The sequence below is a fragment of the Arachis ipaensis genome, chromosome B8 (genome assembly GCF_059453495.1).
Source record: "Arachis ipaensis isolate K30076 ecotype BB chromosome B8, ASM5945349v1, whole genome shotgun sequence".
Lineage (NCBI taxonomy): Eukaryota > Viridiplantae > Streptophyta > Magnoliopsida > Fabales > Fabaceae > Arachis > Arachis ipaensis.
The window spans coordinates 64,642,692-64,658,739 of record NC_142443.1 but is presented as its reverse complement, the minus strand read 5'-3'; the positions used below and the strand labels follow the sequence as shown (position 1 = coordinate 64,658,739).

At 38.4% G+C, this 16,048-nt stretch overlaps 2 protein-coding genes across 2 annotated transcripts; both read left to right on the top strand.

Moving 5' to 3' along the window:
- Positions 1-11,993: 11,993 nt before the first annotated feature.
- On the top strand, positions 11,994-14,290 carry LOC148548375 (uncharacterized). The gene is made up of 3 exons (XM_088495609.1): positions 11,994-12,118; positions 12,613-13,620; positions 13,840-14,290. Exons 1-3 carry the CDS (start codon positions 11,994-11,996, stop codon positions 14,288-14,290), a joined length of 1,584 nt encoding a protein of 527 aa, XP_088351735.1.
- Positions 14,291-14,689: 399 nt separating this feature from the next.
- Positions 14,690-15,754, top strand: LOC107611110 (uncharacterized). Its single transcript, XM_016313070.1, has one exon. The coding sequence runs from the start codon at positions 14,690-14,692 to the stop codon at positions 15,752-15,754; it is 1,065 nt and encodes a 354-aa protein (XP_016168556.1).
- The last annotated feature ends 294 nt before the right edge of the window (positions 15,755-16,048 follow it).

The window sequence follows — 16,048 nt, the reverse complement described above, 5'->3', positions numbered from 1 at the left end:
TTATATTTTCTTGTATTACCCACACTCTCTTCCCCATTTTGCAAATTTTTACACTCTTGATTTGCCATGTGCTTCTATTGTTTTCTCACTTGCATGTTGTAGCTACTATGTAATTGAGACCCTCATTATTTGGCATTAACCCACCCATACTTTATTTATTTTCTTATCTTTATTTCTGGGTTACTTTTCTTCTTTTCCTCTTCTTTCAGGATGGCCACCGAGGAAAGGAAACAGAAAACGTTTACATGGGGTAACAGACAAGTCCATCTGCACAATATTTGGAGAAAAGCATCAGTTGGAGCAACCCGTCCACCTGCACATCTCAGCATGCACCGAGGACGGTACAATCTTTAAGTGTGGGGAGGTCGATACCGATCTCCATGGGTTAGTTATTTTCTTTTCAACACCATTGTTTGATTTTCTTTGTTTGTTCATTGTTGCATTTGCATGTTTGATTGCATATTTATTTGATTTTGTGCATATTTTACCACCACTTGGTTAAAGTAATATTTTCTTTTTCAAAAAACTTTTTATAGCATTTCACTAATTTGAATTAAAAACTTCTTATTGAACTTGTTTGAAGAAATATTATATTGGAACATGGTTTAAAGCTCGAACATATAAAACCAGTAAGATTTTGAGCCTACTTGATTGGTTGCATCTTATCAACCAATATTTTATTTTTTGATGTGTGTTGTTCTCTCTAAAATTGTGATCTTTGTCTTGCTTGATTCTATATTTCTATTGTTTAATGTATACATACACTTATATGATTGAGGCCTTTGTTTCACTGAGCTTACATACCCATATGGCCTTAACCTTTCATTATCCCTTGCAAACCAATTTTGAGCCTATTATATCCCTTTGTTCTTTACTTTAGCACATCATTAACTCTAAGCGGAAAACAATAATGTCCTTAATTTGAATCCTTGGTTAGTTTAGACTAGTGAGAGTGCTCACGAATTAAGTGTGGGGAAATTAGGTTTGGAAACATTTGGTTTGAGAATTGAGTATGTTAGAATTTTCTGAAAATGTGAAAAAGAATGTTGAGGACATGTTTATACATTCAATACTTTAATCATATGCATTGAGAAAAACAAAAGAAAAAAAAAGAAAAATAGAAAAAAATAATAATATAGATATAAAAAAAGAGAAAAAGAAAAGAAAAAGAGCAAATAAGTAAAAAGGGGACAAAATGCCCCAAAGTAAATGGTGAAAGTAATGCATATGTACTGTACTCGAAATTAGGATGCATGAATATGTGGACAACATGGTTAATGGATAGTTAGGTTTTGTATTGTAATTACATGGATTGTCTTAAGTTAGGTGGAAATTTTAAGTTAATTAAGGATTTAGATTTTAGTCCACTTGGCCAAATACAATCCTACCTTGACCCTAACCCCATTACAACCCTTAAAAGACCTCTTGATATGTGTGTTTATGCATTAAATTTCTGTTGATTGTTAGATAAGAGCAAGCCTTAGAAAGCAAGATTAGTAGAGAATTGAGAGATCGAACCTTAAACACCTGAGCGAATAGAGTGCATACACTTCCGGTGAGGGTTCGATGTTCGATTCCTTGTTCCCGGCTTTCATGAGCTATTTTCTTTTGCAAGTTTACTTGTACCTTATTTTGTGATTTGAATTAGTGAAATCCAGTTCATATTTGTTCTTAAAAGATTTGTTTACTTTTAACCAAGTAGGTAGAAACATTTTGTATGTAGTTGCATTCATATAAATAGGTTACATTTCATACATTCAACCATTCCTCTTCACTCCCTTATAGCTTCTCTTGAGCTTAGCATGAGGACATGCTATTGTTTAAGTGTGGGGAGGTTGATAAACCACTATTTTATGGTTTATCTTGTGCTCAATTGAGTGGATTTTATCAATCTTTCATACACTTGTTCATACAAAATGCATGTTTTACATTCTCCTTCCTGATTTTGTGCTATGATTGGAAACATGTTTCTTTGGTCTTAAATTTTCTATGTTTAAACCTCTCTTATTACCATTCAATGCCTTGATGTGTGTGTTAAGTATTTTCAGAGATTACAGGGCAGGAATGATTTAAGGGATGGAAAGGAAGCATGCAAAAGTGGAAAGAATACAAGAAGTTAAAGAAATTGCTAAACTGTCCAGCCTGACCTCTTCGCACTAAAATGATCATAACTTGAGCTACAAAAGTCCAAATGATGCGGTTCTAGATGCGTTGGAAAGCTAACTTCCGGGGCTTCGAAATAATATATAATTTGCTATAGTGGCCATACAGATAAACGATGCGAACGTGTGCTCCATGCGGACGCTTCGCAGTGATGAAAATCAGCGTGTTTGAATTCGCAACCAGCGAATTCTGGGCTATTTCTGGCTCAGTTTTCGGCCCAAAAAACACATATTAGAGGCTATAAAGTAGGAAAATCCATTTATTCATTAATCAAGCTTTAATAATACACAATTTTATGATTAGATGTAGTTTTAGAGAGAGAGGTTCTCTCCTCTCTCTTAGGATTTAGGATTTCTATTATGTTTAGGCTACTTCTTTTCAATCACAAGTTCAATGTTCCTTTAATTTATTTTCTACTTTTATTTATTCTATTACTTTAATTGTTATTTATCTTTTCAATTTGGATTATGAAATTCATGTTAGAGTTGATTTTTTTATTTAATATAATTTGAGGTATTTCAGATTTAAGATTTTTTTTCTTTTATTTATGTTACTGTTGCTTCCCATCTGAAGGCATTTTTATTCAAGTAGATTTTCTCCCTTTTTGCTTTGGTTAAGTAATTGGAGACACTTGAGTTATCAAACTCCTTGTGATTGATGATTGTTATCTTTGCTAGTTGATTTGTATTCCAATAACTCTAGTCTTTCCATATGAATTGACTAAGACCAGAGGAATCAAATTGATTCATCCACTTGACTTACCTTCATAGTTAGAGGTTAACAAGGTGGGAGCAAAATCCAATTCTCATCACAATTGATAAGGATAACTAGGATAGGACGTCCAGTTCTTATACCTTGCCAAGAGATTTTATTATTATTAATTTATTTTTCTTGTCATTTAAATTACTTGTTTCTTATTTTAAAAAACCCAAAAACATATCTTTTTACATAACCAATAATAAATCATACCTCCCTGAAATTCCTTGAGAAGACGACCCGAGGTTTAAATACTTCGGTTATAAATTTTATTGGGTTTTGTTACTTGTGACAACCAAACTTTTGTACGAAAGGATTCTCTGTTGGTTTAGAAGATATACTTACAACACGATTAATTTTATATTTGTGAATTTCTTTACTAGAAGAAATCCGATCGTCAGTCGTCCCGTCATACAGATCCATGTCAGGGCTTTTAAAGTTTCTAAGAAGTTTAGCCCTCATGATATCCTCAGTAAGTGGGTCTTCTTCCCCTAACGGGGTGTCTTCTCGATCTCTGCGAGAATCCTTATTTCAGAGGTTGGATTCTAGCCTTAAGAGCTTTTCTTCAAGCTCTTTTCGTCGCTTGACTTCCCTCCTTAGGCTTCTCTCTACTTCACGCTGTCGCTCCAGCTCTTTTTCTAACTATTCGACCCGACCTTGATGGCCATGTAGCCACCCTATGAGGTCGGTAGAATGAGGTTGTCCCTCCTTTTTCGGCTGATAAACCTCTGAAGAGATTCTTCTTGGGCCTTGAACAACTAAGGGACTTTCGCCATTTGGTCCCTCTATTCTTGAGGGAGGTACTATTAGTGCCTGGTCATTGTTGACTCGATCTTGGTATTCTTGCTCTGATTCGGACGCGGTGCATCCGTCCTCGTATTGATCATCTGTCATCATGCGTTGATCTTCCAGGTCCTAGGTAACGGCGCCAATGTTTCGGGGGTTTACCTAGAACCGGATGATTGGCCTCAAATGGATGGCCTAAGCATTAGAGGAAGGTGGTCTCCGACTTGCCTTAATCACAAAATTAGCCATACTAACCATCTCTCAGCTACATAATCATTTTTCAGCCACAACATCTCACCTCAATACATCCGTGAACTAACAGCGCAAGTAAGGGATTCAAACCAACATACAAACAAGTCAAACAGCACAATCACAGAGAAGTAATACAAGCAAACACAACCAAATACAAATGTGCAAAAAACATGATGCATGTCTATTCCTAACGCAGGCCATGAGCTCATGTGTCGGTTGCCTACCCGCTCCCAACATTACTCGGGCACAAGTCCCAGATATGGCTTTCCAAATGCATACAGTGTGCTTATAAGTCGTACAGCTAGGCCGCATATAGTGTGACTTTAAGTCGTACGGCTAGGCCGCATACAGTGTGACTCTCCAAATCAATAAGCGTACATCTGGAAAACAGTTCTCAGTGTGTGGGCGTCCCCACTTTACATTTGGCACTAAGGCCCAAACAATATCACATCTGCTCTCCTGTGGCAGACAATCTCTTTAAGCTAATATCCTTTAAATCCTTGTTCTCTACTCTCCTGTGGCAGAAATTCATTTTCTTAAAAAACCGAGCCCTAAAAAACACTTAAAACAAAATCTCTCCTTACAAAATTGGATTAAAAACATTATATTTTTCTTAATAAATCGAGTTTAAAAAATAGAATACACCTTTTCTCAACTAAATAAATCTCAAATAATTTAATTTTCTAAAACCAAATCTTTTAAAATAACTTTTCAAATAAAACCTCAGGTTTTATAAAATTTCGGCAGCACTTCCCCTAAAACTCGGGCTTAGCCACCCTTTTCGGGTCCCAAATGAACCATTTTCAACCTCTTTTCAATCATTTCTAATAACTCAAACTAATTTCAATATCCACAACATTTATAAATCTGAAAATCCAACTAGTTCCAATGTCAAAATCTTTTCTAACTCTCAAATTATTACTAATAAAACAAACTTTCAATACAAAACCCGTTTCTCAATATAAGTAAATATGTAAATAAAATTTTTTCTACTATAAAATCATATTTCAAAATAATTTTATAAATCAGATTTTCGAAATAAAACCACTTTTTCGGTTACTTTTACATAAAATTGGGCAGAATCTCCTCTTAAAAATTGAACTTCACCACCCATGCGGGCTCCCTCAGATTCATAACTTCCAAACCAAACTCAAATTTAACTCCATTCAACAGTTATCAGTACGACAATTTCTTCAATAATTAACTCATCATATTACAATTTAACAAGTAACATTAATTTAATCACCTTTCACAGCCACAACTCAACCAATTCATCATAATCACACAAAATCAGAATTTTAACAACTTCATCAAAATCAGAAAACTAATATCAATCACAGCCTCAATTCAAACTCATCATTCAGTCATTCCAAGCAATCATAAATTATTTGCAAATATTCACTAGACTTCTGTGGCATTCATAATTTAAAACAGTTAATTTCAAAATAAAACCCCTTATCTCTGTATGAAATTAAAGTCAATAAAAATTTTGGAGAAGCTTTTTGACCGAGCTGCTGAAGAAGAAAACGTCAGAAATTACCTGTACCTCCTAGAACTCCAATTGACCGAACTCAAGAGAAAGAAGAACTACGTCACTGTCAACTTTTACCGAACAAAAATAACGCCAACATATAAAGGAGAAGAATATGAATGCTTTTATCGGATTAAATTTTTAATTGGAATTACGAATCTCAAAAAATTAAAGACGAAAGCTCTCGGGTTCCATGGAGCTTACGTTCCCCCCCCCCTCTATTTTTTTTTCTTTTCTAACGCTAAAAGGGAGAAATAAGATGCTGAAGATGATGATTAATGAAAATTAGGAAGCTTAGGTGTTGTTAGTTTATATATATATATATAAACAAATATGTGTCATGGAAGGAATATCATTGGTTTTATAATATACATGCATGGATGCATAAGCCATGTGTTGGCTTTTCTTAACTTTACTTTCTTGATGGCTTCGGTCATAATAATAATAATAATAATAATAATAATAATAATAATTTATATCTTTTTTTTTAAATATTTTATGTTAATAAAATTATTTAAAAATTTTAATAGATTTTAAATTCAAAATATTATAAAATTTAATTTAATTATTTTTAAAAAAATAATTTTTTTTAAATAAAATAATAAATTATGAATAACTATTTATTTAATTTTTCAAAAATTTGAGGTATTATATCCCATCCACCTTATAAAAATTTTCGTCTTCGAAAATTGATATAAGATGGAAGAGATTCTTGCATTCTTCCTTTTTAAACATGTCAAAGAAAAACAAAAAGATTTAACATGTTCAGTTTTCAAACATAGGGAAAATAATATCGGATAAAAATGATTGAAAAAGTGTAGTGTGGTGCAGAAGTTTTATGAGAGGTTTAATGCAAGTTAAACTTAGAATCCGAAGACTTGAAATTTTAACAAATAAGCTCAAGTTTAAACAAAGAAATTCAAAATCTAGAAAAAAATGATTGAACATCATAGATAATGGTTACAAGAATTTGAAAAAATGAGTAGAATCGAAATCAAACATGAGTGCACAAAATAGAAAATCCGTCAGGAAAAGAGTTAAATTGTACCCTAAGGAGAAATCTGAGAAAAAACTTAGACAGAAACAATAAAAGAAAAGGTAGCAGAATAAGTCAAAGCAAATTCAAGCTGAATTACCATGTTCACAAATATAGATAATCAAGGTTCATGACAATGTTTTTAAAGAATTAAAGATTGATTATTGTCCCAAATCTAGCTCAAGATCAAAGGGTACAAGATGCTTGAAGAAGAATATAAGCAATGCCAAGGATAAAAGTTCAGAAAACATCCATCTGCAAGCGATCTTTTTCTTTAGGCCATTTCGACGAAGAGAACAGTCTGTTTTTTGTGACAACCATATCCCACAGAATTATTGTATTTGCTTCTCACATCTAGAAATTTCTCATGGCATAAACAAGCTCATGTTTAATCAAAGGAATACAAAACAAAGGTAGATACTGAGAATTATGCGTTGCATTGAAACAAACTCAAAATCAGATCGAAGGGTAAGGATTTATGAAGAAGTATACAAATAATGATAAAGATAGATAATCAAATCTGGTTTTGAAAAGAATTAAAACAAGGGATGGAGGAGATGAAGAATAAATGAATAAACAGTGAAAGAAAAGATGACACCAAGTTACATAGCACGAATAAAGAGTAAACGAATCCAACCCCTAGAACACAACTTCTAACGTTCCCAAACCTCGTGATTCACATAACCTATTATTTCTATTTTGTCTATGATAATCCATTAGTGTTTCCATATACATGAATCATTAGTATTAAGTTGGCCAGACCTAATACCATGAGAGATGCAACGGTCGACTAATAGCAATAATCAATAGATAATCATGCATCTGAAACTCAAATTTTTGTCACTAGGACAAGTCCTACTGCATGATAGACACTCAGAGTATGCAGTGAAGCATAGTCAGTCCATTCCCAAGGCTTTAACAGGAACGAACTGCTCTGATACTATAATATAACATCCTAACTTTTAGCACGTCATGATCATACTAAAGATAAGGTATTACTAATCTACTTTCCTTGTTTACTATTTAATATTAAGCCTTTAGTTCGATATTGCATTTCAATTTTTAAGAAAATGCCTGAAAAGTTTGCTTTTATTAATTAAAATCATATATCAAAGATCCTCAAGCAATACTAGTCACATAGTTATTAATAATAATAAATGTCATACAACAGAATTCAAATAAAACTCAATTACAACTCCTATCCCTCTATATAAAATAAAATCTTAAATAACAAGGGCGAGGGAATTCTATGAAAGCAACTCAACACATAAATTTAACTCAAATAAGGCTAATATTCGCCCACGACTTCAAACTGAATCTTCAAACCTGTGTCACTGAAAGGGTGGAAGATTTTGGGGTGAGAACAAACCACACGTTCTCAGTAGGGAATGGGAACGCCATAAGAGTAATGAAATAAATTGCAAATAATTAACTTACTTTGTAAAACTATTTTGTTAAACCTTTGAAAATACTTTTATTTCTACTTTAGATAAGTAATTACTTTTCTTTAGATTTCTAAACTCAAAATAGATTTTAATCACAAAATTAGCCATACTAACCATCTCTCAGCTACATAATCATTTTTCAGCCACAACATCTCACCTCAATACATCCGTGAACTAACAGCGCAAGTAAGGGATTCAAACCAACACACAAACAAGTCAAACAGCACAATCAAAGAGAAGTAATACAAGTAAACACAATCAAATACAAATGTGCAAACAACATGATGCATGTCTATTCCTAACAAAGGCCATGAGCTCATGTATTGGTTGCCTACCCGCTCCCGACATTACCCGGGCACAAGTCCCAGATATGGCTTTCCAGATGCATACAGTGTGCTTATAAGTCGTACGGCTAGGCCGCATACAGCGTGACTTTAAGTCGTACGACTAGGCCGCATACAGTGTGATTCTCCAAATCAATAAGCGTACATCTGGAAAACAGTTCTCAGTGTGTGGGCGTCCCAACTTTACATTTGGCACTAAGGCTCAAACAATATCACATCTGCTCTCCTGTGGCAGGCAATCTCTTTAAGTCAATATATCCTTTAAATCCTTGTTTTCTACTCTCCTGTGGCAGAGATTCCTTTTCTTAAAAAATCGAGCTCAAAATAACACTTAAAATAAAATCTCTCCTTACAAAATTGGATTTAAAACATTATGTTTTTCTTAATAAATCGAATTTAAAAAATAGAATAACACCTTTTTTCAACTAAATAAATCTCAAATAATTTAATTTTCTAAAACAAAACCTTTTAAAATAACTTTTCAAATAAAACCTCAAATTTTATAAAATTTTGGCAGCACTTCCCCTAAAACTCGGACTTAGCCACCCTTTTCAGGTCCCAACTGAACCATTTTCAACCTCTTTTCAATCATTTCTAATAACTCAAACTAATTTCAATATCCACAATATTTATAAATCTGAAAATCCAACTTGTTCCAATGTCAAAATCTTTTCTAACTCTCAATTTATTACTAATAAAACAAACTTTCAATACAAAACCCGTTTCTCAATATAAATAAATATGTAAATAAAATATTTTCTACTATAAAATCATATTTTAAAATAAATTTATAAATCAGATTTTCGAAATAAAATCACTTTTTCGGTTACTTTTACATAAAATTGGGCAAAATCTCTTCTTAAAAATTGAACTTCACCACCCATGCGGGCTCCCTCAGATTCATAACTTCCAAACCAAGCTCAAATCCAACTCCATTTAATAATTATCAGTACGACAATTTCTTTAATAATTAACTCATCATATTACAATTTAACAAGTAACACTAATTTAATCACCTTTCACAGCCACAACTCAACCAATTCATCTTAATCACACAAAATCAGAATTTTAACAACTTCATCAAAATTAGAATACCAATATCAATCACAGCCTCAATTTAAACTCATCATTCAATCATTCCAAGCAATCATAAATTATTTGCAAGTATTCACTAGACTTACGTGGCAATTCATAATTTAAAACAGTTAATTTCAAAATAAAACCCCTACCTCTGTACGAAATCAAAATCAATAAAGATTTTAGAGAAGCTTTTTGACCGAGCTGCTGAAGAAGAAAACGTCAAAAATTATCTGTACCTCCTAGAACTCCAATTGACCGAACTCAAGAGAAAGAAGAACTATGTCACCGTCAACTTTTACCAAACAAAAATAACGCCAACATATAGAGGAGAAGAATATGAATACTTTTATCGGATTGAATTTTTAATTGGAATTACGAATCTCAAAAAATTAAAGACGAAAGCTCTCGGGTTCCATGGAGCTTACGTCCCCCCCTCCCTCTATTTTTTTCTTTCCTAACGCTAAAAGGGAGAAATGAGATGCTGAAGATGATGATTAATGAAAATTAGGAAGCTTAAGTGTCGTTAGTTTATATATATATATAAACAAAAATGTGTCATGGAAGGAATATCATTGGTTTTATAATATACATGCATGCATAATTTATATCTTTTTTTAAATATTTTATGTTAATAAAAATTATTTAAAAATTTTAATAGATTTTAAATTTAAAGTATTATAAAATTTAATTTAATTACTTTTAAAAAAAATAATTTTTTAAATAAAATAATAAATTATGTATAACTACTTATTTAATTTTTCAAAAACTCGGAGTGTTATTGTATCTTTGAATTTGCTGGAGCATATCTCTAACGAAAAAGATACTGAGGTGGCCACTGTATTTTGATAATATGACATATTTCTTTGGTTAATTATTGAGTTAGCATTTATAATTAATTTTTGACAATTAAAGGAGGGGGAGAAGGGGATCTCCAAAAACTTAAAAATGAATGTTCATCCATCTTAAATCCACCATCACCACCACTAGTCTCAGATGTCTTGAATCACAGTAACCATCACATCCCTACCTCCTTGATCATCATCATTCCCCTCGTATGCGCCGGTCAAAGACGACGATGCTCTGTTGTTTGAGCGAGTTTGAAGAACACGACAACCTCTGTAACACCCTAATTACCCCAAACCTTACCTCATGCCGTAAAGCAAAGGTTAATCAAGGGTTACGACAATTCTAAGACTCATATATATATATATATATATATATATATATTGTTACGGATCCAACCCACGGATCCACGATCCGGGAACAAACCCAAACCCGGTTACCCGGGTCCGACCCGCCAGGTTCTTCTAGAAGGACCAAAGCCGGCTCTCTAGGACTCCTAACCGACTTTCGAATACAAACGTCTCCCTTATCTTAATCAAACAAGATAAGATAAGATAACCACCGTCACCTATAAATAAGAGGACCCAGGTCCCTCCAGGTATTCATTTATTCCTCACACCTTATACCTCTTAGATCCATTCTGACTTGAGCGTCGGAGTGTCTTTGCAGGTACCTCCCCCCATTGCTCCAGTCAAAACAATCTGGCATCCGCTTCGACCCGCAAGTTCCCGATCCATCTCTCAACCCGTACCAGAGACATCCAGTACATTGGCGCCGTCTGTAGGGAATGAACGCCGGTCGAATCGGAATGGCGGGCGGATTTGAAGAGCACTCCACCAGCCACCAAGTTAACTCTCGAACAAGGAACCCGACCCCCGAACACCAGGAGGTCGCGAACCGTGGAAGGATAACAAGCACCATACACCGCGCCCCTCCAAATAAGGAAAACGAACACGTCATCACAGAACCACGGCACCCCGAAAACACGGGGGGACAAAGCAGCTCAAATAATCTGAGATCTATGCCTTCGAGTCTAGGAACTCGAAGGCAGAGTGGCCACCAAGGAAAGGCACAACGCCGAAAACGGAAGCCACGCAACTTCTAGATCAAAATCTCGTCGCGGCCGATCGCCAACCCGACAACACGACAGGAAAAGCAATCACAGCACCTCGCACGGCCCCAGACTTGAAAAGTCGCCAGAACGGCAACACAATAAAAGATACAACCGCAGAACTTCCCGAGATCCAAGTCGACAACATGACTCAGATGAAGACCGACGATACCGAGGAACCAAGCGTACGAGAAACGACCACACGATAATAGGGGCCACTCCCTTCACAGAGAGGATCCTGAAAGCAAAACTACCCAAAGGTTTTGACAAACCCACGGACATGAAGTATGACGGAACCAAAGACCCCCAGGAACACTTAACGGCCTTCGAAGCCAGGATGAACCTAGAAGGAGCGGCTGACGCAGTCCGATGCAGAGCCTTCCCTTTAACCCTAGCCGGACCAGCAATCAAATGGTTCAATGCCCTCCCCAACGGATCCATAACCAGTTTCCACGACATTTTGCGGAAGTTCATGGCCCAGTTTACAACCAGAATCACCAAAGCTAAACACCCCATCAGCGTGCTAGGAGTTACACAAAAACAAGACGAATCCACATGAAAATACCTGGACCGCTTCAACGATGAATGACTAACGATTGACGGACTCACGGATTCCGTCGCAAGCCTCTGTCTAACCAACGGGCTCATGAACGAAGACTTCCGCAAACACCTCACCACCAAGCCGGTATGGACCATGCACGAGATCCAAAACGTCGCCAAAGACTGCATAAACGACGAGGAGGTTAGCCAGGTCGTCGCCACCAATAAACGGCAACACGGCAACAACCACACGGCAACCCGACTTCCCGCCATAACCAGATGCCCAGAGAAAGTCAAAGAGACCAACCCAAACAAACCAACACAAACCGACCACCCAGGATAGGGAAATTCTCGAATTACACCCCCCTGACAGCCCCGATTATCGAAATATACCACCAGATAGCGGATCGGAGTATTATCCCGAAAGCCCGACAACTTAGAGAAAGAACGGGTGGCAACAAGACCCTTTACTGCGACTACCACCGAGGTTACGGGCACAGGACACAAGACTGTTTTGACTTTAAAGATGCCCTCGAACAAGCCATACGAGACGGCAAACTCCCAGAGTTCGCCAAAATCATCAGAGAACCAAAACGTGTGGAAAAAGACAGGTCGCCTGAGAGAGAAGAACGCAACCCGAGAACACAAAAGCAACCTCCCAGGGAAAGCCCAGAAGACGACCCGGCCATAATAGTAAACGTCATCACATGCAAATATGTGTCAAGCAAGTCAAAATCAACACTAAAAAAGGACCTCAAAGTCTTGGCCGTCAGAGATCAAGCCCCAGCTATCACAGCCGACAAAGCGATAACTTTCCTACCCGAGGATCGCCAGCACGGCACCTCGGCCGAAGACGCACCTTTCGTCATCTCGGCGAGAATCAGAACAGGACTAGTTCGAAGAATACTGGTGGACACCGGCGCAGACTTCAACATCCTCTTCCGAGGGGCCTTCGACAAGCTCGGATTCCGCAACGAAAATTTCCAAACACACCGCAACGGCGTCACGAGACTCGGGGACAACTTTCTCAAACCGGACGGTTCCATCACCCTCCCCCTCACCATAGGGGCAAGCAACCAAAGGAAGACAATTCTATCCGAATTTGTGGTCCTAAAAGACTCCACCACCTATAACATCATCCTCGGAAGAAAATTAATCAATGACTTCTCTGCCATCATCTTCACGAAATACCTCCTTATGAAATTCATAACGGACGACGGCTCCATCGGCACTAATCACGGAGACCGCGAAGTCACAGCAGAATGCGACAACACCAGCCTAGCTTTACGAAAAAAATCTCGCAACGCGGCCGGGATCTTTCTAGCCGATTTGGACGCCCGACAAGACGGCCAACCCAGGCCAGAACCAGAAGGCGACATGGAAAAATTACAAGTAGGGCGAACAAGAGACGAGTATACTTTCATCAACAGGAACCTCCCATACGACCTTAAAGAAGACCTTTCCCAATTTTTGAAACAGAACAAAGACTTGTTCGCTTTCACACCAACCGACATGCCCGGGATAGACCCCGACCTAATGTCCCACCTATTGGCCATAGATCCCAAAGCCAAACCCATGGCACAAAGAAGACGAAAAATGTCCCCAGATCGGGCAGCTGAGGTCAAAAGACAAGTAAAAGCCCTACTAGAAGCAAAATTCATCAGAGAACTACCTTACACGACGTGGTTGGCAAACGTCGTACTAGTAAAGAAGTCCAAAGGGAAGTGGCGAATGTGCGTCGATTACACAGACCTCAACAAAGCCTGCCCAAAAGATGCATTTTCCCTGCCAAACATCGACGGATTGGTAGACGCCGTATCCGGACATCGGTACCTCAGCTTCATGGACGCATACTCCGGCTATAATCAAATACCTATGCACCAACCCGACGAGGAAAAAACAGCATTCATCACCCTCGATGGGACATACTGCTAAACAGCCATGCCCTTCAGCCTAAAGAACGCAGGAGCCACGTACCAACGGCTCGTCAACAAAATATTCCAGAACCTTTCTAGAACAAAGTTAGAAGTCTACATAGATGACATGCTCGCCAAAACCGAATCTGGCGAACAACTCATAAGCGACCTCAAGGTCATAATGAACACCCTACGAAAGCACTATATGCGACTCAACCCGGCAAAATGCGCCTTCGGGATGGAGGCAGGGAAGTTCCTCGGCTTTATGATCACACAACGCGAAGTTGAAGCAAACCCGGAAAAATGTCGTGCCGTCCTTGAGATGACAAGCCCAAAAAACCTCCACGACATCCAGAAGCTCACCGGTCGACTCACGGCGTTATCCCGCTTCCTCGGAGCATCAGCACAAAAAGCAATCCCCTTCTTCAAACTGATGAAGAAAGGAACTCCCTTCAGATGGGAAGCAAAATGTGAAGAGGCATTCTAATACTTCAAAAGAGTACTAGCGGAACCACCAGTTCTCACCAAACCCCAAACAGGGGAGACCCTCTACCTTTACCTCTCCATAACGGAAGAGGCACTCGCAGCAGCACTTATCCGCGAAAATGAGAAAAAAGAACAAAAACCCATATACTTCATAAGCAAAGTCCTACAAGACACAAAAACTCGCTACACACGCCTGGAAAAGCTAGCTTTCGCACTCCTCACGGCCTCCCGGCGCTTACGGCAATATTTTCAGGCCCATCCCGTGATGGTCCGGACCGACCAAGCGGTCAAACAGGTGCTACAAAAACCCGACCTAGCAGGAAGAATGCTAGCTTGGTCCATCGAGCTGTCCCAATTCCAAATCAAGTTCGAACCCTGAAACGCAATCAAAGCGCAAGCCATGGCCGACTTCATCGCCGAGATGACTCCGGGAAACCAAGCTCCCGAGTCATGGAAGCTGCACGTCGACGGCTCGTCAAACGCCACCTCCGGAGGCGCCGGGGTCATACTCGAAAGCCAAAACGGGGTCATAATCGAACAGTCAATACGATACAAATTCCCAATCTCTAATAATCAAGCAGAATATGAGGCCCTCCTGGTGGGCCTAGCCCTAGCCAAGGACGTCGGAGCAAAAATCCTGGAAGTAAACACCGATTCTCAGGTAGTCAGCTCCCAAATCAACAGAGACTACCAAACGCGAGACCCTTTACTCCAACAATACCTCGCTAAGGTAAACAAACTGAAAGAAGGGTTCGATTGCGTCACCATATGGCACATTCCCAGAAAACAAAATACAAGAGCAGATCTCCTCTCCAAACTAGCCAGCACCAAACCAGGACACGGCAATAAATCGCTAATTCAGGAAGTCGTTAAATCACCATCCATATCAACAACGGCTAGTGCTTACCTGACACTCCCCAGCCAAGGATCATGGACTTACCCTATCCTACAATACCTCCTCGACGGAACACTACCTGAAGACCCCAGGGAGGAAAAACGGACAAAAAGGGAAGCCGCCAACTACACAGTCATCGCAGGACAACTATACAAACGCAGATTCTCGCAACCCCTACTCAAATGCGTCGAACCCGGGGACACAGAATACATATTCCGTGAAATCCACGAAGGTTGCTGCGGCCACCACATCGGAGGTAAAACCCTTGCCCAGAAAATCATCACGGCCGGCTACTTCTGGCCCACGGTTATTCGAGACTCCATGCAGTTAGTAAAGAACTGCGATAAATGCCAAAGGCACGCCAGCATTCACCAGGCCGCCCAACACCAGCTCAGCATCATATCGGCAGAGCGGCCATTCGGCACCTGGGGGATCGACCTGGTCGGACACTTTCCTACGGCACCCGGTCAACTCCGATATCTCATCGTCACCATAGATTATTACACCAAGTGGATCGAGGCCGAGCCCTTGGCCTCCATCACGGCAACCCAATGCCGAAAATTCCTCTAGCAATAGATCATCACCCGATTTGGGATCCCCGAGATCGTCATCTCAGACAACGGAACCCAATTCGCTGACAAAAAATTCAGAGAATTCCTAGAAGGACTATGATAAACCCCGATTTTGTGGTTTATCTTGTACTTATTTTGGGGGATTTTATCACCTTTTCTCACATTTATTCAATGAAATAGCATGGTTTTGTAATTCTCCCTTGATTTGTGCTTAAAAGTGAAAACATGCTTTTTAGGCCCTAAAATTGGTGATTTTAATTCACTTTAATTCCATTTGATGCCTTGATGTGTT